The sequence below is a fragment of the Pleurodeles waltl genome, chromosome 8 (genome assembly GCF_031143425.1).
Source record: "Pleurodeles waltl isolate 20211129_DDA chromosome 8, aPleWal1.hap1.20221129, whole genome shotgun sequence".
Classification (NCBI taxonomy): domain Eukaryota; kingdom Metazoa; phylum Chordata; class Amphibia; order Caudata; family Salamandridae; genus Pleurodeles; species Pleurodeles waltl.
Genome location: NC_090447.1, coordinates 881110635 through 881137492, shown reverse-complemented (window position 1 = coordinate 881137492; position 26858 = coordinate 881110635). Strand labels below are relative to the sequence as shown.

General features: G+C 47.2%; 1 protein-coding gene across 1 annotated transcript in view; it reads right to left on the bottom strand.

Annotated features, from left to right (window-relative positions):
* The window catches only part of STK24 (serine/threonine kinase 24), a 665456-nt gene that overhangs the window by 58841 nt on the left and 579757 nt on the right, over window positions 1-26858 (bottom strand). The window contains exon 8 of the mRNA XM_069205177.1: window positions 5774-5885. Coding sequence (XP_069061278.1) covers window positions 5774-5885 — 112 coding nt within the window. The remainder of the gene's footprint in view (window positions 1-5773; window positions 5886-26858) is intronic.

The window sequence follows — 26858 nt, the reverse complement described above, 5'->3', positions numbered from 1 at the left end:
TTGCAGGGGTGTGCAGTGGGTGACTGAAGCTGCATGCTGGGGGTTCTTAAGACCCCATTTCTCTCCTCCATAGGAATGCCTTTAGGAGGTGCACTGAAACTGTGCCACCTTTCGGTTTGCGGCGCACTTTCAGTGCGCCTTCTAAGGGCATGTTTGCCTCTACACCTGCATCCATAAACGGCGCAGGAGCAGAGGCAAAGTAATCCTCTCATTTGCATGGGGCCATGCCCCATGAAATGAAGGAACAACCTCTCATGATAGCTCTGGTGCTACACTGGTGTCTGTTTTTTCAGTGTTACAGAAGGGGAAGCACAAGCATCTGCGGCCCCCTTCTGTAATACCATTGTGCCTTGTGGGCACACAAAGCAGGTGCACACGCCTCTTGTGCCCCAGGTCACACTGTTTAAAATGGTCCCTGGTAGCAAATCCACCACTGGGGCATCAGATTGAAGTAACAGTTGAAGCACAATGGTCCCAGACAAGAATATCAAACAATGACCCAATGCACAAAGTGAAAACTCTCTGAATGTCAGCAGCGTATTTTAAAAAAAAATTAAACCACAAAGTCCCACTTTGGATCCTTCATGAAAAACAAACACGTTTGTTGAGCATGCAAAAGAAACATGCCCCCCGCTTGGCAAAGACAAGTGCCTTCAGTGATACAACCGCACAAGCCACTCCGCATAAGGCACAAAGATCCCCACCTGCCTAGTTGAGATCTTAAAACTTGGCTGGCAATCCCACACCAGGGGAGTGGAGTACACAGCCTCCACTAACCTGTGGGCGATGGTCTGTCCAACGGGGTCAAAATGACCCTGCTTGTCTTTTAATTCTTTTCATACCTCTTTCCTAGACCTAGGTGTTGCTTGGCCTGATCTCTCAGACTGGCTCTTGTTTTGTTTGGCCTCCATTCACTCCTATCATTCACTCTTGACTCTCAGTGAAGGAATTTGCTTCATACTTTACTTCCAAGAGACTCACTGTTATAGTTGTCCCTTGCTACTCTATTTACTGTCTCTAATTCATCTTTCAGTTCGCAACACCATTAAGCTTTACACTGGATTTTCCACCACTTTGCCTTTGGGGCGCATCACCTTTTTCAAATTCATCATGATCATCATCTGATCCCTTTGCCCCACAACTATGAAACCGTTGCCTCTGCCCTCAAAGATATTTCTCGACCTAAACACTTCCTATCCAGTTTATATCACTACTCCCTCTTATCTGTGTATAATTCCAATGTGAAGTTTGTGTCCGCACATGATGTAATAAGGAGAGTGAAACATCTTAAACCCTCCGGTGATGTCAATGATGTTTGTTCGGCCACTTTGATTAAAAAATGTATTGACCTGATGGACAAAGACGTTGAAATTAAGACAGTAGCAGACTTTCCTATTTTGAAAAAAACCTAAGCTTGACGCTGACAAACTGGCATGTTATTGCCCAATCGCCACCCTTCCATTTTAGCCAAAATGACTGAGGATGAGATGTGCCAACAGCTGCAAATATACAATGAAAAAGGCAATTTGCTGGATTACACTCAATCTGGGCTTCTGTTTACTACAAAGAACGGATACAACCATTATGAATATATGAGAAAAACGATTTAAAACTTAGATCAGGGTTGCCTGATGCTCAAATATCTTGCAGATCTTTATGTGTAGTATCAACTGACCAAACTTCTCTACTCCAGCAAAGAATCTCATGAATCAAGGAGGCAAAATGCAGAAATATCTGGGACCAAAATGTGGAATGCCTTACTCAAAGACCACTGGAAAGCAATTGGCTAAATTAAAAATAGAGGCGTAAAACAGCATGTGTTTGGACCAGGCCCCTAGTGCATCATGGATCTGGTTTACATATAACCTGTCCTACTAATTTCTATTTTATTTTATGGGTGATGTTGTTTTCCTCCGCAGCACACTTAGAAAGAAAGTAGAATGCATCTGAGAGATGTTTTTGTGCAGGAAAGAATACCTAAAAGCAATCCTGCCTGCAACACAGGCGCCCTTGCAACATGATGCTAGGGTTAGGAAAGGACAGGAATGCACAGTGCGGCTGGTGATCATTAGGAGTGGTAGAGTGTAATCCTTGGCTTGAATTCTAGTGAGCGAGACAGACTCACTTAATTGGAGGTTTTGGTGGGGGTCACTCACACTCACTTGCAGTCAGTCTTATTCTCTCACTTATTCTCAATTGATCTTAGTCATTTACTCTCATTAGCACTTGCAGTCACTTTTACTTACTCTAACTCAGTTCCACTGACTCATGCAGTCTCACTCATTCTTAGATTCTAAGTTACTCTCACTCACTGAGTCTACCCTCATTCTAAGTCTTCTGATTAACTCAATCTCACTCTGACTTACTTAGTCTTCCTTAGTCTCACTCAGTCCCACTCTGACTACTCATTCCAGCCCAGTCTCATTCATTCTCACCTAGTGTCATCGAGTCGCTGATATGTTCTTCCTGATTCACTCAGTTCCACTCATTCCGATTTACTCAATGTCACTGTGACTCACTTATACTCAATCAGTCCCACTCATTCTCACTCAGTCCCACTCAGTCCCACTCAGTCTCACTCATTCTGGTTCACACAATACCACTCTGGCTCACCCAGTCTCACTGAGACTCACCCAGTTTACCTTTGTGTCACTCTGACTCGCTAAGTCTGACTCATTCTCACGTAGTTTCCATGAGTCTCCTCTTAATTCACTTGTCCTCCCTGATTCTCTCAATCCTACTCACTGAGTCAATCTTACTGTAACTCACTCCTGTTCAATCAGTCTCACTAATCCTCGCTCAGTCCCACTCACTCTTACTCATTCCGACTAATTCAGACTCACTGTGCCTCAGTCTTACTCAGTCACAGTCAGTCTCAGTCATTCTTACTCAATATCACTCATTTTCACTGATTCACTCGCTCATACTCATTCTGATTCACTCTGACTCATCCTCACTCAGGCACACTTATTCTGACTCAAACACACTCAAACACAATCATTCTCACTCAGACTGACTCAATTAGTGTCACTCTCTTTCTGACTCTCTAAGACTCACGCAGACTTGACACACTCTGGGGCATATTTATAGGCCCCTAGCGTCACCTTGTGCCGCATTAACGTCATTTATTTTGACGTTAATGTGGCCCAACGAGGCCAAAATCCCATTGCCGTATTTACAGGGTGGTGCAATGTATGCATTGCGCCACCCTGTAACCCTTTGCACTATATTATGCCTGCGCCAGGCATAATGTATGCAAAGGAGGCGTTCCCCCGTTAGGGGAGTCGGTAAAATGGTGCAAGGAAATCTATGGGATTTCCTTGCGCCATTTATTACGGCACTTTTAATGCCTGCTCAAGAACAGGCATCAAAAGGGGGCTTCCATTCTTTAGAATGGGCCCCTATGTACTCTGCAGGAGTGGCACCAAGTTTGGTGCTACTCCTGCAGAGTACATCAATAGAGTCATTAAAAACAACTCTATTGCCCCCTACCCTGCGCCATGGTGCGCCGTATTTTAAATACGGCGCACACATGGTGGCGGTAGGGGGGTGCTAAGGGGCGCAGGAAAAGTGGCGCTGCACTTGGTGCAGCGCCAATTTCCTTAAATCTTCCCCATAATCTCTCACACAGTAATATTCAGTTACATTCCATCATTCTATCTCCTTCATTCATTCTCACTTGTACACACTCTTATCACTCACTGTCCTCACTGTGACTCACTCCTTCCCTGACACTCTCACTTTTACTCACACATACATGTTCACATATAAGCACTCTCTCACAGACACACACTCTCATACATACATACATACACACTATTGAAAAGCATTTTTTACTTACCTTGCTGTTTGTGCAGGTCCAGTTTGTTGCTGCTACTTTCAGCTTTGAAATTAAACATTCACAGCTTTGGACACTTGAAACTGAAACCTCAAACCTGCGCAGTCACACTTTCGAATTTCTAGACTCTGCTCATTCACCCCACCCTTTCCCAACTCTGTGACGAGTTGGGAAAGGGTGGGGTGACTGGCTGAGTGACATGTAGCTTAACCATGCAACGCCTGTGCTGCACCTTATCTGTGATGCTTCAACACATCACAGATTGGGAGGCACAGAGGAGTGCCAGAAGTCTGAGGCCAGGCCTGCGGGCGTCACCAGCCCTGGATAATCTCTGATGGCTGGTGCAGGCGCCTTTGTGTTTTATGGTAAATACAGAGCATTCCTGCCCTTTCGCTTTCATGCAATGTGTGCAGCAATGTGTCTTGCTGCCTTGAGTGAATTTTCGATAAATATGGCCCTGAGTCATTTACCTTTTCATTTGTCTCGTCAAGCCTTGAAACTGAGTTCTCCTAGCATTTGTTTGACCTTTATAACTGCAATAAACTAAACTAGATCACCCCATTTAACTTTTGTCCGTTCACAACCTAGGCATTATAGGCTGTGCTCTACAATGGTTCTTCTCATCTTACCTCTCTCTATGATGTGGGACTCCAAGCTATCACCATTGATCTCTCTACCATTCATTGGCCCCAAAGCTCAATCGGAGCTTTTTCATTTCTTCTCTCTATCACTTCCCTTGCACTTCACTGCGCCTCCTTTTTTGGCTTCTCCTCCTACCACTTCACTGTGGATGGGACACACATCATCTTCTTTCCAACCAGATCTCCCATCTACTATTGCATATCACTGACTGATGCACAGCTGTAGCTATATGGTTTCATATATGGGAACTCTTTCATATCTGAGGCCCTACTCTACCTTTTCATCTACACCCAACCCTGCACTTAGTTCTATCTACTTTCTCCCAGAAATCTCGACTGTCTTCTCCTAAGCTAGAAATGCTGGCGTGCTCTTCAGCCCTTCGATCAGTGTTCATTCATTTACTAGTGATACTATTACTAAAACTACTACTACTACTACTACTGCTGCTACTACTACTACTACTACTACTACTACTGCTACTACTACTACTACTACTGCTATACGGTATCAAGTACTGATCATACCAATGGGGCGCCTACTTCTCTCATTCCACAGCACTAAAACATTAGTCAAGTCACTTATATTTATAAATTGGATTACTGAAACAATCTGCTTTTGGGTCTCTCCTGAAAATCCTTCTTTCCATTGCACGAAGGTGCTCAACTTTGCTACCAAAACCTAATTCAGCCTGGGTATACACAGCCACTACATCTTTTTCAAGTGAAGCTGAGTGACTCTCAGTAAAAAACACAGGGCATTCCATAAACTACTGACAGAGTGCCATGTTCAACGTGGTCCACAATATGTCATCCAACTTTCTAGAAGACATTTTGACTCACTATACCCCCACCAAGAATCTACAATTTCTCATCCAGAATCTCTAGGTCACACCCTAACAACCTTGTGCAATGTCCAGGTGCAGATTTCTTCACCTTCTAGGTCCCCTTCACTGCAACCCATTGCCTCCTGATGTTCCAGCTTGACCATCATTCTAAGAGTCCAATACTGCCTTGAAAGGCCATCTCATGTGATCACAAAGAAAAGTGCACTTAAGGCTGTTTCAATGTATCTAGACAGTGCAGGCACACAGATCCTGGCATGAGTGATACTCTCTCGGGGTCCTTGGACAGATCTGCCCCAAAACACCCTATCCTTCATGGAGAGCCCTGGGCACCTCCCATATGAATTTGGTAGTCTAAACATAATACAGGCAAACAACACAAAAGGCATTCAAAATTATGGACGTTCCCGTCATTCGTATGTGCATACCAGTCTCACAGTGCGACCCCTTACCTCTAGCTCCTGCAGCTGAACTGCTCCATTTTCAAGATGTTCTGGATTTTCCCGAACTGTGAAGAACCAGTCATCAGGTTCGGTCCCTCCGGACGCCTGTTCATCTGGATCCCTAAAAGGAATAACAAAACATTCAGCTTCCTGTGTTAACTGAGACATCCACAGTAGCTAAGGCATCCACTGAAATGCAGTGAGGCCTTTCGAATGTAATAGGAGAAGCTGACCAGTTGAGTATGTGTTGTTTTGAATGGGAACTGTTGCCGTGGCGGATGGCTGGGATGAATGTCCTGTAGCAATAAACTACATTGAAGGAGCCTTGAAGTATGCTCTTCATTTCGTAAGGATCTACTTCTCTACACTGGTAATGATGGAAACTAATTCACAGGAGTTTTCATCTCAACATTGTGACCGAGAGGTGATATTAAGACTTGATTCAACAGAACTTTTCCTCAAACAGTATGGGGCATATTTATGGAAAGCAGTGCTCCACCTAGTGCAGCGCCACTTTTCTTCCACCTCTTAGTGCTCCACTAACGCCACCATGTGTGCGCTGTATGTAGAATACGGTGCACCATGGCAGGAGTTAGGGAACTAGCGTCGGAATTTTTTAAGCTAGTTCGGCGCTTTGCAGGATTAGCGTAAAAAATGTTGACGTTAATCCTGTACGGCACCCAGAGGCCCATTGTAACCAATGGGAGCCTCCTTTTAACACCTGCTCCAAGCAGGCATTAAAACTGCTAAATAAACATGACGCAATGAAATCTCTTAGATTTCTTTGTGCCATTTTTTGCCCCCCCAATGGGGGAATGACCCCTTTACATACATTATGCCTGGCGCAGGCATAATGTAGCACAAAGGGATACAAAGTGGCGCAATGCATGCACTGTGCCACTTTGTAAATATGGTGCTGTGTTTTTGGCCATCTAACGCCACATCAGCGTAAAAAAAAAATGATGCTAATGTGACGTTAGAATGACGCTAGTCCCTCTTAAATCTGGGCCTATGTATTTGTTCCGGTGTTTAATAGCCTCGGTGACAATTGGCTCTGTGTCCTAGCCCTGAGAAGTCCAGTTTGATTATGTGACCAAAAAGCTTCAAATAATTTGCCTTTTGAGAGTTGGGTTCTATAGCGTTGCCTCAAGAGACCCCTTGTGGAAGACGTGATTGTGCGCTCAACATTTGCCCCATACCTGTCTCGAATCCCACGTGGATGGCTTCCCTGCTGTTAGGCACACAGGTTGAAGAAACTGGGTGCGCGTTTATCGGCTCGGCCGAGCATCAAATCAAACCTCCTGTGGATGCTACGCTTTACTGAATCACCTAAAGTACAAGTGGTATTTCATGCAGATAGCTCGTTTTGTGGTTGGTTATCATCCAGTTTACGCGTTGTTTCTAATTCGGCATCTTCAGCAACTAGACCTTAATGTTAATTCTAGTGAAAGTGTCATCAGACACGGATATTAGTGGATCCCTGAGTACAGGTTGGAAGTAAGTTTATCTATTTCAGTGACAGGCACACCATGAAGCTGTGTACTGGCTGGTGTTCCTTACGTTGTGAAGGGCACATTTCATTTTTATGACATTGGATTAGTGCCAGTTTTTGCCTGCATGTAGTATCTCACAGTAATGGGTACACCTCTTTGACGTTTTGGTAAGCAGTGAAATAGACGCGGATTAACAACCATTCTCTTTAGGTAGCATTTTATGATTTTGTAAGGGGGGGTGCATGTGTAAGTTTTTTTTTTTTTTTTAAACATTTTACAGGTGGTAACTCGGGCAAATAATCATGTGTTGGTGTTAGGAGTTTTTATTTAGGCCCATATTTGCAAAAGCAGCGAAAACTTACAAAATACAATTGTATTTTGTAAGTTTGCGCCGCTCTGCGTCAAAAAGCGGCGCAAATGCGGCGCTAAAAAAGTATAAATATGGGTCTTAGGGCCATATGTACGAACACTTTTTCCCCATAGACACTGAATGGGGAAAAACCTTTGCTACATCTGGCCCGTAGTGTTTGAACTAGATATTTAACATGCAGACTGGTCACTGTGCATCCATTTTTCTTGCCATTTCCACAAGAACCCAGTATTAAGTGAGAAAATGGAAGAAAGTGTTTCATCCTTATGCTACAGTAAGTGGATCAGCCCTAAGGTCGTAGAGGATACTGCTTTATTATTACATTGGGCCCTGTGTGGCTTGAAGTCGTCGACCGCTTGTCTGAGGTAGCAGCTTTACGTTTGAATGAATAGGAACTACGCATAAGGAAATTAGACAATCACTATCTCCCAAAAGTCAGCACTATTTCTTGAGAGATAATAATTTGGTAAGAGTTTACAAAGGAACGGTGAGACTGTCAAAGATAACGTCACTGAGTTAAGAAAACTCGCATTGTCATGTAGGTTTCTGGGAACGGTGAAAGAAAGAATAAGGGACCAGCTCATGTTAGGATGTAACAAGGAGAAGGTCAGAGATGAATTATGGCAAAAAGATGACCCTGCACTAGGTGAGGTGTTATTAAAAGCAAAGAAAATCGAACATTCTATGAAGTGCGTGGAAGTTATCAAACTGATTCAGAACAAGGTGTGAAGGTGGTCAACCTGAATGCTAGTGTGAAGGACAAAAGGTTCGTTTTCACACAGAGGCCCAATGAATCATATAAATATACCAAACACTGAAGGCACTAAAGCACCCTACCCTATCTCTACAGGCCATGACACAGCCCACTGGCGTGATCATTTTGACCATAGAGGAGTCCCTTCCACCAAACAAATAAGTTCTTCTAGCAAAGCGTGGACCCTGCAAAGACTCCTTTGAGCAGGCCTGAGATGGTTCAGTCACTGGCCTCTAGGGTAACACGCGACCTGGCATCCATGTTGTCTGTCAGGAGCCTCAGTACTCATCCTCAGAATGACCTAATTGCATCCAAACAGACTGAACGTGATTTCTGACGTGTCCAATAAATGTCAGCTTCCAGCATGGCCACATCCCTTTCAGCTTCCTCCACCAATCCCTGAAGATGATGTGACCTCTGATGTAAACACACAGAAAGGTGGAGGGCAGAGTAATCCACTCTGCCAAGCCCTAATTCTTTGTCACAAAGGACTATGTGAAGGCGATACGGCGACCCTAAGAGATAAGCGTTGTCACTGGAACGCAGATTTAATGCATGAAAGATGCACTTGCAATATCATTCAAACTGACTGATATTTTGAGCTTTTAGTTTCATGGTCCTTTAATCCCTTTATTGAAGATGGTAGAAAGTAGGGAGGCAGAGACAATGAAAAAAAGAGCACTGTGAACGATAGTTCACAAAATGTAAAATATAACATAATTGAAACAAATCAGTACAACCGTGAGAGATGACAGAAATTAACTTCTTTGATTGGTGGTCTGTGAGAGGCTTCTAAGATGGCCACGAGAGAGACAACACCTGTCCTTCCCAATGCAGGTGTTGTAAACAGCATGGCGGCAAGTTGGGAAGGAGGATGCAGCACAGGAAGAGGCAACTTTGTCCAGTTGAGTTGCAGAGCTGCCTTCTAAGTGACTGTGTAGGCTACCGACTCCAGGTTGAGTGAGCAGGGCTCCCAGAGAACGTCATGACTAAAGTCAGTGACTACTTTTAAAACATATAACCCACAATATACCATAGGTTGATCTAAAAAGGTGATAGACAGCCTGCAAGTCAATGATTGAAAGGGTCCCCTTAAACAAGCCAATGAAGAGGGCTATTCTAAAGTCTTTTTCTGTATGTGTTTAATGTGGTGTGTGTTCTTTAGAGTGTGGTGCTTTGTGTGGTGCCATAAGGTCTGCCCGATGACTAAAGCTTTCTGCAGTCAGGCCTTAAAATGCACGTTTCCACTATAGCCCATGTCCTTCTATCTCCTCCGGCTTCTTCTACATCATAAAGTTATTGAAAGTACAGGATGCGAGGCATACACATGTGCTACCACAAGGCAGCTTCAAGGTTATCCTGAAGTGGCACCAGCGTGACTGTCTACCTAACAGTTTTATTTACAGAAGTGAGCATCCATAATTAGCTGCTCCATCCATTATGTGGTACAGCGATCAATAATTGTCCAATAAAAACATCTAATCATAAATAATGACTACATGAAGGTCAAAGAAAGACTAATAAACATATAAATTGCACAGACTTATTTCCACAGAAAATTAAATTTTTATTATTATTACGGTCATTTAAGTGGTTTATACCACCAACCTGACACCTTTCAGCTGCTCCAGAGGGCTTTAAGCCATGTACTTCTCTAAAAGATTCTTAAAGACCAAAACCTAGCGGCGTCCCTTTGGTCTTATCCGAGATTACTGAAGTCAGTAGGTCAACATGCTGAACACACAAGGCCCTGATCCCCCTTCCTCTAGAATCATATCCAGTAACTAAACCCTCAATAACTCAAAAAAATCCTGTTGCTGGGTAGAAAGAAAGTTATGTCATTTACATCCTTCCATCTGGCACAACAATGTCTTTTGAAATATGCCAAGTAAAAGTCCTTCCACATCTGTCTACGAAATGAAGGCAGAATTAACCATAGGATCCGAAAATATAAGGGCAAGGTGACCTGCATTTCCTGTCGGAGGCCTTCTGAGTTTACAGTATTGCAGTAGTCACTCACTACAAGGCAAGCCTGAAGAACAGTCACGCAGGCGAGGAACAGTCTTGCTTTAAGTGATAGGAGCACCATTGTTGCTAGCTGTAAATACAGCAACTCTCTTGAACAGGACGCTGAGAGCCACAGCACATGCATGTCATCGTAGTATTAGTACATGATCAGAGGCTCGGGGGCGCCAGAATAATATTGGCACAAGAGAGCAAGGTGAAACAGACAGCAGATATGTTCTTTATTTATTGGTCATTTGTACTATATATATTGAGTTGAGGCCTACTTTCAAATAAGTCAAGAAAAGTGTATAGAAAAGTATAAAGTCTGGTTTTAGTCTAAAGATGATGTGGATAGTTAGTTAAATAAAAAAAGTATTCAGATTGTTTCGGAACCTGAATAAATCTTGGCCATTTCAGAGGCAGCAAGGGGGAGAGATGTCCATAGTGCCAGGGTCATTGTCGAGAAGCTTTGGATCCAACATAGCTCTAGATGGGTTGTGCAGGAAGATCAGAGCCAAAGGAAAGGTTTTAGTGATCCTGTAGTGGAGAGAGATGCATGATACTTCCAAATGAGGGTGGGGGGGTTCAGTGAGTGAAGAGCTAGATTTTGCAGGTCTTCAGCCGGCAGGCAGCCATTGACATTCTTCCATGCCGACGCCGGTTGGCTCGCACAGATGAACATGAGGCTTTGTTACACGAAGTAAGCATAGTCAAGCGTGTAGAGAATAGCATGTGTCAACAAGGACACTTTAAATGAAATGAGAGAAGCTGAGCCAGATTCTTTAGCAGGAAAGGGTGAGGGCTGCTCGACTTTGCCAGCTGGTTAGCATAAGCCTTGAAGGACAGGTTGGCTTTTTTAATCATGTGTTCTAAGTTTAGGACAGTTGCAGTTGTTGAAAGCGAAACCTAAGTAGATAAGATAATGAAAACATAAAGTGGCAGTCAGGGAAGTTTAACTTATAAACTTTCTTCTCTTTGGACATAGAGTACAATTTTGGTTTGGACCATGCAGCCTGGTATGATTTTGAGACAATGCTTACTTTCGGAGAAGGTACCATCGCTGACTTGTGAAACCCAAATAAAAGTGATGCCAATGTCAGCTTGAGACCAGTGTGACCTCACCCCAATATATATATCAGCATGAGGGCCCATATGCTTCACTACCTGATGTTCTCCACCTTGAGTTCACCTTTTAAGTGGCACCCATTAAAGTGCAAGGTCATAATACCTTTGCTTTGCCACTTCTTCCTGTTGGTACTCCAATTGCAACCCCACTTTCCCACACAACCTTTGACCAAAGACGGAGCAACACCTGCCCAGACAGAATGCACCAAGAAGAGAATGTGGTCAGTGAGGAGGTGTATGTGGTACATCTACAAAGAACTAAGGGCCAGATTAACAAGGCCCTAGCGCCTCTCTGCGCCACACTAGCGTCATGTTTTTACGCTAATGTGGCTCAAGAAGGCAATTTTCGCTGCACCATATTTACAAAGTGGCACATTGCATACATTGCGCCACTTTGCGACCTCTTGCACCTCATTATGCCTGAATCAGGCATTATGTATGCAAGGGGGCATTCCAGTTTTAGGAGGCCCGCAAACATGTTGCAGTGAAATCTATGAGATTTCACTGAGCCATTTTTGGCATCATTTGTAATGCCTGCTCAAAGCAGGCGTTAAAGTGACAAACCCATTTTAATCAATGAGCCTCCTTCCACTTTGCTGCACTAGCGTCAACATTTTTCACGCTGGTGCAGGTAAGTGCTACAATAGCGTTACAAATGTTGACAGTATTGGCCTAACGTGCGCCATATTGTAAATACAGCGCACCCAAGATGTCATTTGGTGGGGCAGGAGCGATGCAAGGAAACTGGCACCTCAGTACTGATGCACGAGTTTCATGTAAATATGCCCCTGGATCCCGAATCAAACTGTCCAACTGAAAACGATGGAAAACATGCTGCGCTTGATTGTAGCCTTAATGCTATTCTTGCAACTGTATCTCTGTTCAAATGTGTGCAGGACTTGAGAGACACAGACAGCTAGAGAGTAACTGCGGTACATATTTGGAGTCATAACATATCATAACACTCCCTGGAGTTACTAGGTATACTGCCTAAATGTAAATATAGCCTTACATGGTGCTCTTAAACGAATAAAACTGCTTGTACATTCTGTTTATTGCAAGCGATACGATGTGTGGGCTCGACCAAGCATTCTACTGCAAGAATAAGCCGTGACTGTTCGACCTTGCTACCCCTAGTAACTCAAACTTTAAAGAGGAAATACTTGGAAGTTCAGGGGGCTCACAGTAGCACTGCTTACTATCTTTACGAGGACAGAGGCAATACTTGTTAAAAAGACTACTTAATTGACCTTGAGAAATACAGGTCATAGGGAGCTGACCTAACAGCAGTGGTGTAGCCAGGATGTCACGGGCCATGCAAGGAAATTAGTCCTTAGTTTCGATATTACAGGCAGGGGGCGGCTCCTCCACTAGAGCAGAGGAGCGTCGCCACCCCCCACCCCCCGCCAGCAGCAGAAGCTGCAAAACATTTATAGAAACAACATAATAAACTCAGTTTATTATGTTGTTTCTGTATAAGTGGGTGGGCCACTGGTATGACGTGAACGGAGGGGGAGAGCACAGCACTCCCCACCCCCCAGTGCACAAGTATGTTTGGCCGGCTGTCTGGGGCCAGCCAAACACACATGCACACAGGGCTCTCTCCAGCCCAGCAACAGAGTGAGCCTGCACAGGCTCCCAGTCTGCCTGGGAGTGCCCTAGTCTGGCACTCCCAGCCAATCCTGACGCTGCTTTCAACAGCGTCAGGATTGGCCGCAGGACAGGTTGGAAACCTGTGCATGCCTGCAGCCTGCAACGGAGGTGCAGAGCGGCGTGGGAAAAAAGCTTAATTTGTATGTATTTTTTTTGTGCCCCCCCCCACCTCCACACCACGTGCCACCCTGCCCCTTTTCCGTCCCACGAGCCGCGACTTATTACCGGTATAATCGGGGCACAGCTGGCTGATCACACCCCTGGACCTCATTGTCACTGCACCTGCTGCATTTATGACAGCTGCACTCCTGCCTGTGGGTCTTAAAGTTTCTGCCTATCTTTTTTCCCTGTCGCTATCCCTCTCTTTAAAGCTCTCCTCCATACCCCTTCATATTTCTTCTTCCTTTTCTGTCTCTCTCCTTCCTTATCTCCTTCCTTCTTCTCTTGCAACATCCTTATTTCTGTCTCCTTTCCTCTTCCTTTTCCGCTTTTGCACGGACTTGCCTCTTTTCAATTTCTCTCCGATCTGTAACTGCTTCTCCGATCCACGTACGTTTTCCTCTCCTCCTCTCTGTTCTTCACCCTCTCCTTTTCCTTTATCCCTTTCCTCTCCTACATACCTGGTACCCCTTCCCCTCCCACCCCACTAAAGAGTAAACACAAACGAGGCCCCAGGCAAGAGCTGTGTTTGATAAAGTCTAGAAGGGCAGTCTCCGACCTCTGGGTCCCGGTGTCACTGCACTGGCCGCACCAATCGTAGCTGTGCCCTCGTTTTACACCAGTTCACTGGGAGATGATGGAAACAGAGAGAATGTGCACCCTCGTGGCAGAGTGGATGCCAGCCAGGCTTGTGTCATAAGGCAGCGCTTTAAATGGAAGTGTAGAAGTGCAGGTACTCTCTAGTTAGAGTACCTGTTGGCTCTTGAGAAGTGCCGGTACTCTTCTATTGTAATGTACTGCAACAGTGGTGAGAAGTGCCGGTACTCACCCCTTCAAATTAAATAAGTGCAGGTACTCAGTACCAGGCAGTACCTGCCCATTTAAAGCAATGTCATAAGGGCAGCTGGGCAAATATATTCAGTACTGCGGTGGTGTAAAAGTTCAGCAAACATACGTTTTTTTATGTATTTATAGGTATTTAGAACTTTAAAAGCAATACAAATTGAAATCGATTAATATATGCATTTTGAATGACCGAATGACAGATAATAAGATTAAACGATTGCCTGTAATGCTTGATCTGTCTGTGTCACGATGTAAAACTGTGCAGAACACAACTGCTAGTCCCACTGAGGAGAATAGCCCCAGGATGCACAAACCCATTATGTGACTGCAAGAAAAGGTGCTTCAAATTTCATCAATAAAATCAAATGATAAGTTCTAACTCAAATGAGTTTACATTAAACGATCAGTTCCACACAAATGAATTTCTTAAAACTGTACTTACATCTTCATTAACTTGGAATCTACCTTCTGTGTTATAGATAGATAGATAGATAGATAGATAGATAGATAGATTCATTCATGTTGGTTAATGAATGTTTTCTACAAAACCCCTTTGGAATCCATATATGACATATATGTTGTTAATCGGCCCCAGGTGACATTCCTGATTATTTAAAAGTGGAATGTGTACAATTAAAGTTGTCATCTTCCTTCAGTGGTTAATCACCAAAAGTTATTTTCACTGTTTTCACTGGCAGGGCTGTAGCTGTTTCCTGTAAAATGCCAAAGTATGGATTATAAACTTGAATATGTAACTTTGACAGGAAATGACTGGAATAGTCATTCAAAGTGTATTTTCCATACTAATTCAAATCCAGACCATTTTCTATGTCAGTTTTGTATTGACTATGTGTGTAAACTTCTTCCACAGCAGAGATAATAGCCAGGAACTGAGGTGGCATTTTTTACCCCTATTAGGAAGGGCAGTTGCTGTGGGCTCAGATACTTCATTCATTTGAACTGGACCAAGATGAGCCCTGCCCTTTCACAACCAGATGTGAAGCGAGACCTGGAGGAAGTCAAGCCATTGTTTCCCAGGCGCACACTTCCCAGGCTGGCTCCAAGCCCAGTGAGAGGGATGCTGCCCCCAAGCCAGTCTGGAGTGGACACGGGGGAGGGGGACTACTCATTTCCCTGGCCACACCTTTGGGTGGACACAAGGGCCCATATTTATACTTTTTGACGCACAACTGCGCCAACGCAGTTGTGCGTCAAAAATTTTACCGCCAGCTAACGCCATTCCAACGCACCATGCGGGCGCCTTATTTATGGAATGACGTTAGCCGGCGCTGCGGACTGGTGTGCATCAAAAAAAATTACTCACACCAGGCAGCGCCGGCGTATGGGAAAATGGGGGTTGTGCGTCAAAAAATGTGGCAAGTCAGGTCTGAGGCAAAATTCAGGCCTCAAACCGGATTTGCGCCATTTTTTTTTACACCCAACCTCCATTGACATGACTCCTGTCTTAGCAAAGACAGGAGTCATGCCCCCTTGCCCAATGGCCATGCCCAGGGGACTTATGTCCCCTGGGCATGGACATTGGGCATAGTGGCATGTAGGGGGGCCCAAATCAGGCCCCCCTATGCCACAAAAAAAAAAACGAAAAACAATACTTACCCCAACTTACCTCAACTTCCCTGGGATGGGTCCCTCCATCCTTGGGTGTCCTCCTGGGGTGGGCAAGGGTGGCAGGGGGTGTCCCTGGGGGCATGGGAGGGCACCTCTGGGCTCCTTCTGAGCCCACAGGTCCCTTAACGCCTGCCCTGACCCAGGCGTTAAAAAACGGCGCCCATCAGGCTGTGCGCCATTTTTTAAGGCCTGCCCCCTCCTGTGCGTCAAAATGACGTCAGAGTATAAATATGGGGCACAGGCCTTAAAGTCATTTTTTGGAAGGGAACGCCTACCTTGCATATAATTAACGCAAGGCTGGTTCCCCCATCCAAAAAATGACGCACATGGTGGAATTTTGACGCCCGCGGGGTCGGACGTCAAAGTATAAATATGGGGAAGGGTTTGCGCCGAATGTGCGTCAAAAATTTTGACGCACATTCGGCGCAAACAGAGTATAAATATGCCCCAAAGGCTCTGCACAAGGGGAAGAAGGCCATGAGCACCGGGCCAATAGCTGCCCAACTACTGGGGCAAGCACTGGTGTCCATTTGCAGAGTGGGAGCTACCACACAGCATCAAAGCAGCAGCAGGCCAGGCACTGCACAGACCCCGGGATTGGAAATGGTGCCCCCAGTGCTTTAAATAGGCAGGTACTGTTAGGTACTGAGAACCTGAACATCCTTATTTTCAACAGAAGAGCATTTGCACTTCTCAGCAAAATCGCAACACTTAACAGGAGAGTATCAGCACTTTCCAGTAGCAAACAAGTATTTCAACGTAATGAGTACTTGCACTTTATATTTCCATTTCAAAAGATGGGTGCCCCCTTGTGGGAGAGACTGCTGCCCTTCTGCATCACAGTACTAGAATACCAGGCCAGGTACTGGGCAGCCACAGGGCCAGACTTTGTTGCACAGCTCCAACACAGTATCAGAGCTGAATCCGGAGAGGCTCTGCTATTGACCCCAACAGAACATTACAAGTTAGCAGCAGGTGAGGGAATGCACAACCCCCGGGTCTGGCACTGCTGGCCCCCTGCAGCACAGCATCAGCAGGCCAGGTACTGCACAGCCCCTGGTGCTGGCAATTATGCTGCATGTACAGTCTAGCAAAAAAACTACTTTATGCCCCAACAGCAAAACCCAATTGGAACACAAATGGAACAATGTAACCATCCTTGACAATCCATGAACTTGATGGGCCGGCTCATCCAAGGAATGAAAAAGCATGAAAAAACAAACAACCTGGGCTGAAAGAAGCCAACTCAAACCTACCCTCTCTCTGCACTGTTTTTTCAAAAGAATTGATTAAAGTGAGGTTTTCAAGACAACAAACTGCCTGTAGCCAAACCTAACAACAACCAGTATGTATCACTGCATATTCTAGAGGGAGTTTAATATCACTTTATTTCTGTACTCTAGGCCTGCTTTGTGTAGCTCTGTAAGTGGGGCAAAAATCAAGTGGACGTCAGTTCCAGTGTGACATGAGGTGAAATGGTGTGCAAAATAACGATGAATTAGGATGCGGCCCAAGTAAATTACCAGTGGCTGAGATGAATTCAAGCATTCCGTCCATCACTTTTTTGTATAACTTTGGTGTCACAGCAAAGGAGGCAGAAAATATTGTAGTTTGAGGGTCGGTGGAAAATTGTACCTACTCCTGTCTTATTTTTCCATCAGTGTTCTTTTCAGTCCACCAGAGTGTTTTATCAATGCTTTTCAATCTTCTAAATGAGTCAGTCCTTCATCAAGACCTGTCAGTGCATAAGTCTGTGCCTGAATTATTTAGTACTGCAAAGTGATGGTTATTTGTATTTATTAGCTTGAGTTTGAGTCACTGTAGTCTGGTGTAGTTTGCCTAATTATTAGCTTTTTAGGTCGAGCACGCAAGCGCTTTGACCTGTTGTAAGTATTATGGGCTTTTTACGACACCCACCTCACACCCATCACTTTCGTTCTTTCGCGGGCTGGCCTTTCAAAAATCAGTTGATGTCATTGGTAAATGCTTTATGTTTGTCCGGCCCTGGGGCGGTTTCGGTACCGCCTTGCAGACTGATCCTGGTACATGGATTATTACACGATTGCCAAATCTACTTCAGCGTGGCGACCTACTCTTTTCTTTTGTCTGCGCTCCGTGGCTGCCATGGCGCTCACAGCGCAAACTCGACAGACGGTATTGGAGCGCTGCTCATATTGAACTGTTACCTAATAAGAGTCATTTCATTTTTCGCTTTTGGCTTTTATTTGTGTGATTTGTAGGTTACCGAATCACCTTCTCGGATAAGGAATAGCAAATATTTATGTATTTGTTTTTTATTAGCGCTAGCACTTCCAGGCACATCGGAAAGCATTTGTTTCTTGTGTCTTCGCTCCGTGGCTGCCATGGCGCTCACAGCTCTAAAAGCGCAAACTCGATTGGAGGTATTGGAGCACTCCTCACATTGTTCACACTTTTACCTAATAAAAGTAATTACATTTTTGCTTTTGGTTTTCATTCGCGTGATCTGTAGGTTACCGGATTACCTTCTCAGATAATGCTTGGTAAATCTTTATGTATTTGTTTTTTATTAGCGCTAGTGCTTCCAGTCACATCAGAAAGCATTTTTTTCTTTTGTCTGTGCTCCATGCCTGCCATTTCGCTCACAGCGTTCAGAGCATGAACTAGATCAGTGGTATTGAATCGCTGCTCTCATTGTTTACACTGTTACCTTATAAGAGTCATTCCATTTTTGCTTTTGGCTTTTATTTGCGTGATCTGTAGGTTACCTGTCATACCCGGGTATGCTGTAGGAGGGTGTCACTATGTTGAGTGTGGGAAATTAGGTCTCTGTGGAGTCACAAGCAGAGGGTAGGGAGCGTAAACAAAACAATGGGTCATCAGGACACATAGCAGAGACTTCGAGTGACTTCCTAGTCGAGATTTCACCCGGAGATGGAAATACAAAGCTGTTCCCTCTGCAGAAAAAACATTAATCGCTAGAGTTATTTTGACATTTTTACATTATATGCACTCTGATCTGCTTAGTACGTGTTTTTTACAGCAGGAATATTAACCCTCAGTGCTACTCTATAAAGACTCCAAGCTTACACTAGACAAAAGTATGTTCTCTCTCCAGAAAGATGTGACAAATGGAAAAAAACAGCTGTGACAGTGAGCTGAAGGGGATGGGAGTGACTGGACATGGAATATATATGCCCGATATAGCTTTAAAATTACGTTGCCTCAGTATTTAGTGCTTTAACATTTATTTGCAGCAGCCGTGTTACTGCATAGCGCTTCAAAGCAATTTTCTGCTTTGAAGAGGTTTGCTTTTTTGGGCTTACAGGAATAATGTGTTATTTGTTTGAGTACAATATTACAACTTTACTGAACTCCTTAATAAATACCTTTGAAATGTGTGCACTGCGACCGCTTCCAAACCCTGTGCAGGTAGCCAACCCCAGCTCATGAGCTGTAGCTGCAGTCCATGATGAAAACAGTCAGGTAGGGTGCTGAAATCCTGGCTTTGCCATGTCTTTACTATGATACACTATTATTCAAGAGAGCATTACAACTGTAATATCATAAAGTTGGAAGCCAACCTTTGGAGAAGTATTCGTAGAGTTGTCCACCTCCCTAGTTCAAAATGTGATTCGCTCATTTAGTTTATGTTTCTGCTTTGCATTCTGGTACTTGTGGTTTTCTTTTTATAACGTGTGACAAGCTGGAAACCAGCCTTTGGAGTAGTATTCATTGAGTTGTCCAGCTCCTTAGTTCAATCCGTGATTTGCACATTTAGGCCCTCACTACAACCCTGGCGGTAAATCCTGCTTCAAGCCGTGCCAACGGCCACCAACATACCGTGACCGCAGCGGAAATCCACTACGGGTATTATGACCCACACAGAGAAATCCGCCACTATACAGACACCCACACAAGTCCGCCACACCAAAGGTCAGTGATAAGCTGGCGATAGCAAAACCCACACCATCAAGCCAACAGGAATACGCCCACAGTATCACAACCCATGAATCAACGCGGCGGTCTTTCAACCGTGGTAAACCATAGGCGGTACACACCGTCGCACTCAAAATACACACACACTTACAAAATACAACCACATTGGATCATTCAAAATGCACACACCTGACACACATACACACACCACACCCACACACCCAATCCAATATAAAACACACACACCCACATTACCCACAACCCCCTTACAGCAAACAATTCTGAAGAAGCAGAGAGAGAGAAAAGCAAAGATGACACGATCATCCAGAGGCACAGAACACCATCACACATACACCATCCACGCACCTCCAACTCATCACCCCACACATCACATCACACATCACCTCACACATCACTCACACCACATCATGGCACCTCAAAGACACCCCAGATTTTCTGAGGGGGAGCTCAGGGTCATGGTGGAGGAAATCATTGCAAGGAAGATGGAGCTATGGCGGAGAATAGTGGACAGGGTCAACGCAGTGGGACAGCATCCAAGAACAAGGGATGACATCAGGAAGAGGTGGACTGACCTACGGGGGAAGGTACGTTCCTTGGTATCAAGACACAAGGTAGCCGTACAGAGGACTGGTGGTGGACCCCCACCTCCTCCCCCACAACTAACAATATGGGAGGAACAAGTCTTGGCGATCATGCATCCTGAGGGCCTCGCAGGAGTAGCAGGAGGGCTGGACTCTGGTAAGGCAAATCTTTATTACTTTATCCCCCCCTACCTGCATGCCATCACATAATCCCACCCTCACTCCCATCACTCCACCACCTCCCACACACCCCACCATCACAACCCACCACTCCCACAACCAAGCCCTGCATGCAAAAATAATGCACGGACACACATCACAGACCTGCAGGGACAACCATCACCATAGCATGCCCAATAGAGAGACTCACCCAGCCCACAAAATCACCACTCCCACAAGGCGATAGTGCAAGCACATTAATACAGGGAAACACACCCATTGCACACACAGATACAATAACAATTCATTTACATCCCAACAGGACCCTTACCCAACGTCACCGGACAGGAGGTGCTAGCCATATCCAGTCCCCCCACAGAAGAGGCCCACAGTGATGACAGCAGCTCTGCACGCCTGGACCACGGTGACCAGCCTGGCCCATCTGGGACCTCTGGACAGTCCGTTACGCTGCCACAGTCCCAAACCACCACAGAACCTCCCCCTTCAGGAAACACCAGCACAGCACCCACCCAGCGGGCCCATGCCACTGTCCCCAGGACACGTCAATCAGCAGGGTGTCCACCACTACAGGGACCCCAGGCAAACCCACTAACCCAGGACGATCAGGGACCTGGGGTCAGTGGCAGTGGGCACACGGTTCAGGGGACAGAGGCACAGGACAACAGGGAAGCTGGGAGGACTGCTGTGCGACAGGGGGAGGACAGGCCCAGGGAACCGACCCTCTACGAGGCACTGACCAACATCAAGGGAGCATACCACCATTCCCAGGAGCCCATGGGCACGGTACTGGCCAAGTTTCAGGAGACCCAATGGCTGCAGGAGGGACACTACATGGGGATCAGGGAGGACCTCACCAACATATACACCATCCTGGTCACCATAGCAGGGGTGCTGGCTGACATAGGCAAGACCATGAGGGAGGCAGTGGCACAACAAAGGGCGCCTGACACTAGCCAAATCAAGGAACAGCCTTCCACCTCCGCCGGCGCTAGTGGACAGGAAGCCCCGCCACAGGACCAACAGGCCACCAGCACCCCACCCCCTGCAGAAGAAGAACCACCCCGCAAACGGTCCCTGTGATCCAGGCAGAAGACAGAGAACACTGCCAAGACCCCCGCCAAGAGATAAGACTCTCCTGATTGTCACCCTTCTGTCCCACTATGTCATCCTGTCCAAATTGAACTGCCATTACTCCCCTTCCTATGCCCCATTGGACAACGCACCTGTGATACCAAGAGACTGGACTCTACTATGGACCTTCCTCCACCATCACCCCAGTCCCTGGTACATACCCCTATACTCATTAGCCCCTAAATAAACACCCTTAAAGCACAAACCAATCTGGAGTCACTCTGATCCTTCACAAATGTATAATGACAACATTAGTAACAAATAGCAATGTAAATGTTAATTTACTCATACCAATGTATGACAGTTGTTGGGCAGCAGTACATATGGCAGAAGGCAGAATGGGGTACCCAGATCTGAAAAATGGAAATCCAAAGTGAACAGTCAGTGTCCATAGACAGAGGTTAAGAGGCTGACTTGTACAATGTCCTTCAGTATTCTGAAATGTGAGGAGGAGTTACAGTTTCTTACCTGTGGGTCACTGGAAGTACTGCATGATGATGTTCGTTCTGTTGTCAAAATCTTCTTCCTCTGCCTCCTCTTCCTCACAGTCAACAGGCTCCACCGCTGCCACAACACCATCACCCGGCTCATTCTCCTGCAGAAAAGGCACCTGGCGTCTCAATGCTAGGTTGTGCAACATGCAGCATGGCACGATTATCTGGCACACCTTCTTCAGTGAGTAGTATATGGAGCCACCTGTTAGATGGAGGCACCGGAATCTGGCCTTCAGGAGGCCGAACGTCCTCTCAATAATACACCTAGTTCGCCCATGTGCTTCATTGCAGCGGTCCTCTGCCCTTGTCCTGGCATTCCTCACTGGGGTCAGTAGCCATGGGAGGCTGGGGTAACCAGAGTCACCTGCAAATGTCGAGGGATACCTGTTAGACACACACTAACCCTTAAGGACAACCCCATACCCAGATACCTACTCATACTGTGTGGTGACCTTGGGCTCACCTATTGGCCACACCCGTTGCCTCTGGAGCTGGCCCATCACATATGGGATACTGCTATTCCTCAAAATGTAGGTGTCATGCACAGAGCCAGGATACTTGACATTCACATGGGAGATGTACTGGTCCGCCAAACACACCATTTGCACATTCATCGAATGGTAGCTTTTTCTATTTCTGTACACCTGTTCATTTCTGTGGGGGGGGGGACAAATGCCACATGTGTACCATCAGGGGCACCAATGCTGGTGGGGATATGTCCCAGGGCTTAAAAGTCAGCCTTCACTGTGGGCAAATCCTCCACCTGGGGGAACACATTGTAGCTGTGCATGTGTTTCAGCAGGGCAGACAACACTCTGGTCAACACGTTAGAAAACATTGGCTGAGACATCCCTGATGCCATGGCCCCTGTTGTTTGAAAGGAGCCACTTGCCAGGAATTGGAGCACCGACAGGACCTGCACTAGAGGGGGATTCCTGTGGGATGGCGGATAGATGAAATCAGGTCTGGCTCCAATTGGGCACACAGGTCTTGGATTGTGGCACGATCAAGTCTGTATGTGATTATGATGTGTCTGTCCTCCATTGTCTACACGTCCACCAGGGGTCTGTACACCGGAGGATGCTGCCATCTCATCATCTGCCTCAGCGGTTGTAGCCTATGGAGGAGAACAGTGAGCAGAGGGTCATTTACCACATTGGTTGCACAGTGGTGTCTGCAGTAATGTTAGTAAATCCGTGTGTGACGTAGTTAGTCCGTATATGTGCCAAAATGTGCTGTGACGCAGTTAGGTGCCATGCCATGTGCCCCCCTGAAATGGCGGCTGCCTGACTTGTGAGGAGGGACAAGGGGAAATTAGGTAAGTGCGCTGGCATTGTGCTGCGTCGCGGTAGGCGGTCGAAGACCGCTGCGTAACTCAGCATTGGTTATCATTTACCCTATGGGTTCCAGGAGCCAATGGTCATGTACGCCGGCAGTGACGGTACGCACCGCCGCAGACGTGATTGCCATTTTCTATCTGTTCACTTACTTGATACCTGACCTTCAACAGGAGAGGACCTACACTGCAAGTGCTGCTGTGACCTGAGTCTGGAAGCGACAATGGCTCGAGTGTCTGGGGAAGGGGCCCCTGCCTTCACCGCTGAGGAGTTGGACAAACTGGTGGATGGGGTCCTACCCCAGTACACGCTACTCTACGATCCTCCAGACAAACAGGTGAGTACACTGTGAGCATGATGCGTGGGCAATGACTGTTTGAAGTGGTGTGGATGTAAGCCACATGTTGGGGGGGCTTAGGGCTGCATGTGAGGAGGGTCAGTGTATGTGCGTCAGGGCATGGTTGAGAACTGGTGGGCAATAAGTCTGATGGTCTGGCGGGTTCCTTTCCTCCTATACCTCTCCTCTAGGTCAGTACCCACCAGAAGAAGGGTATTTGGCATGCCATCGCCAAGGAAGTGCGGACCCTGGGGGTCTATCATAGACATAGTACCCACTGCCGCAAGAGATGGGAGGACCTGCGCCGCTGAAACAAGGAGACGGTGGAGGCCCAGCTGGGGCTGGCCTCCCAACGTGGAAGGGGTGCCCGTCGCACCATGACCGCCCTGATGTTCCGCATCCTGGCGGTGGCCTATCCAGAGTTGGATGGGAGCTTGAGGGCATCACAGCAGCCACAAGGGGGTGAGTACAGTGCCATAAAGCTGGCTCTGCGCGGTTTAGGAAGTATCTGGTTGGGGGATGTGGGCTGTGGGTGCCCCTAGGCCAGGGCGAACATGGCATTGTAGGTCCCTTGTTGGGCAGGCTCTGAAGCACTCTAACCCCAATAGTGTTAGTGGGTATCTATTACTGGGCAGGGTCCTATGGGTTTCAAGTGTGCAGCTAATGGCGATAGGCATTGTACCCCAGGGGCTGATGACTTTCTAAGTAACTGGTAGTGCATGGCCTAGTGCATAGGGCTGCTCCCTGTGTGCTGTGTCCGCCAACGGTAGTGGTGTTGCTGGCATTGACCATGTGTGTCCTCTGTCTTCACCCCTCCTTCTTGTTTTGTCACCCTGTCCTGGTGTGAATTAGCATCATCTGGCGGAGGAGCAGAGGCACCGGCGACGGAGGGAGCTGTATCCCACATGGCCCAGGAGGGTGAATCCACGGAGGGTGAAGGCACCAGTGGGACGGAGGGCGAGGGGAGCTCCACGACGGGGACAGGAGGGGATACCTGCGACAGCGACTCCTCCTCTGATGGAAGCTCCCTGGCGGTGGCGGACACCTCTGTGCCCACCCCGACAACAGGTACAGCCGCCACCCCCTCTACCAGCACTGTCCTCCCAGCAGCCCCTCAGTGAGTTTCCTGTGCCCGCTCACCCAGGAGAGTGGGCATCTCCTTCGCCCTAGGCACCTCAGGCCCTGCCCCAGTCAGCTCTGCTTCCCTCAGTGAGGAGGCTATTGACCTCCTGAGATCCCTCACTGTTGGGCAGTCAACCATTCTGAATGCCATCCAGGGTGTCGAGGGGCATTTGCAGCAAACAAATGCATACCTGGAGGGCATTCATTCAGGTGTGGCGGCCCAACAGAGAGCATTTTAGGCTCTGGCCTCAGCACTGATGGCAGCCATTGTCCCTGTGTCCAGCCTCCCTCCTCTAACTTCCACTACCCAGACCCAATCCCCTCTACCTCAGGTTATCCCAAACACACCATCAGACCAGCATGCACACACATCAAACACAAAAGTGGCTCAGGAAAACATAAGCACCACACATCCCACAGGCACTCACACAAGCACCATACCCATGCACACATACCAACATCCACTTCCTCCACTGTGTCCCCCTCCTCCACGTCCTCCACCTCCCTCCACCTCCCTCCCAGTCTCGTCTCCACTCACACGTGCATGCACTACATCATCAGCCACTGCCTCCATCACCAGCACGCCCATCACAACACACCGCTCACGTGCAATCACCACCCCCACTACCATTCAGACGTCCCCTGTGTCCTCTCCCAGTGTGTCTGTGAGCCCTCCACCCAAAGTACACAAATGCAGGCACACACCCACTTAACAGCCATCCACCTCAAACAGCCTCCAGCCTATGCATCTTCACCCAAACTCAGCAGACGTACACCTCCTACAACCACTACCTCCTCCTCCACTCCCACACCCTCTCCATCTTCCCGTCCCAGTGTGTCTAAAAAACTTTTCCTAGCTAACATTAACCTCTTCCCTACACTTCCTCCGTCCTTCCCCTAGGGCCAGGATTTCTAGATCCCAGCCCAGCACCTCAGCCATCAAATCTGCCTCCGCTGTGGACCCTGCAAGTCCGGGAGGCTTGAAGGGGGCACCCGTCAGAGCTGGGAGTGTGCCACTTACAGATCTGAAGGACCACCCTATTTCGCCACCTGCAAAGGTGAAAAAGGGCCCGGCTTCCAGCAGGGGAAAGCCACACCACCCACCCAGCAAGGCCTCGCCCAAACACAGAGAGGACAGTGCCAATGTCCCTGCAGCGACAGCCAAGGTGGGGAAGGGCCACAAGCCAAAGGGCAAGTCAACTCAGGGCACGATGCCTCCTGGTGAGGGGCTGGTGACCACCATATCATCAGGGATGGCAGCGACCTGCACCATAGTCACCACCGCCGCTCCGACTGCCACCTGCAGCGTCACCTGCACCGCCGCTGCCATAACGTCAGGCTGCAGCATCCTCCCCAAGGATCAGCCATCCGAGGCTGACAGAGACGGTATGGTGTCTCCCTCCACCACAACAGACACTTGCACCACGGCCAGCACCAGCAGCATCTCCACCGCAGCCACCGCCACCTGCACCACCATCTGCACCGCCACGTGCCCAGCCGATACACCTCTGTCGGACGTCAGCAGCATCACCAGTGGGCAGGCGTCCGAGTCTGCAGGTTACGTCCTGGACCCTGGACACGCCACTTGAGGCACCACCTCCAGCACTGGCACGACCTGCAATTGGCAGCCTAAGTCGCCACAGGATGGAGTGTGGCTCTGCCTCCATGGAGTATCATGCTACCTGTTCCAGGTATATTGCGTGGCTCAGACACCCAGGTGAGAGGATGTCAACTGCCACACCCCAGGTGCAGCATCACTGGGCACAAAGCCCCCTGAAGAACCAGTGGAGAAATGCATCCACTAACCCAGTCCTTGGCAGGAAGAAGCACTCTGGGCACAAAACCCCCTCCAGAACTAGTGGAGAAATGCATCCACTAACCCAGTCCTTGGCAGGATGAAGCACTCTGGGCACAAAGCCCCCTCCGGTACCAGTGGA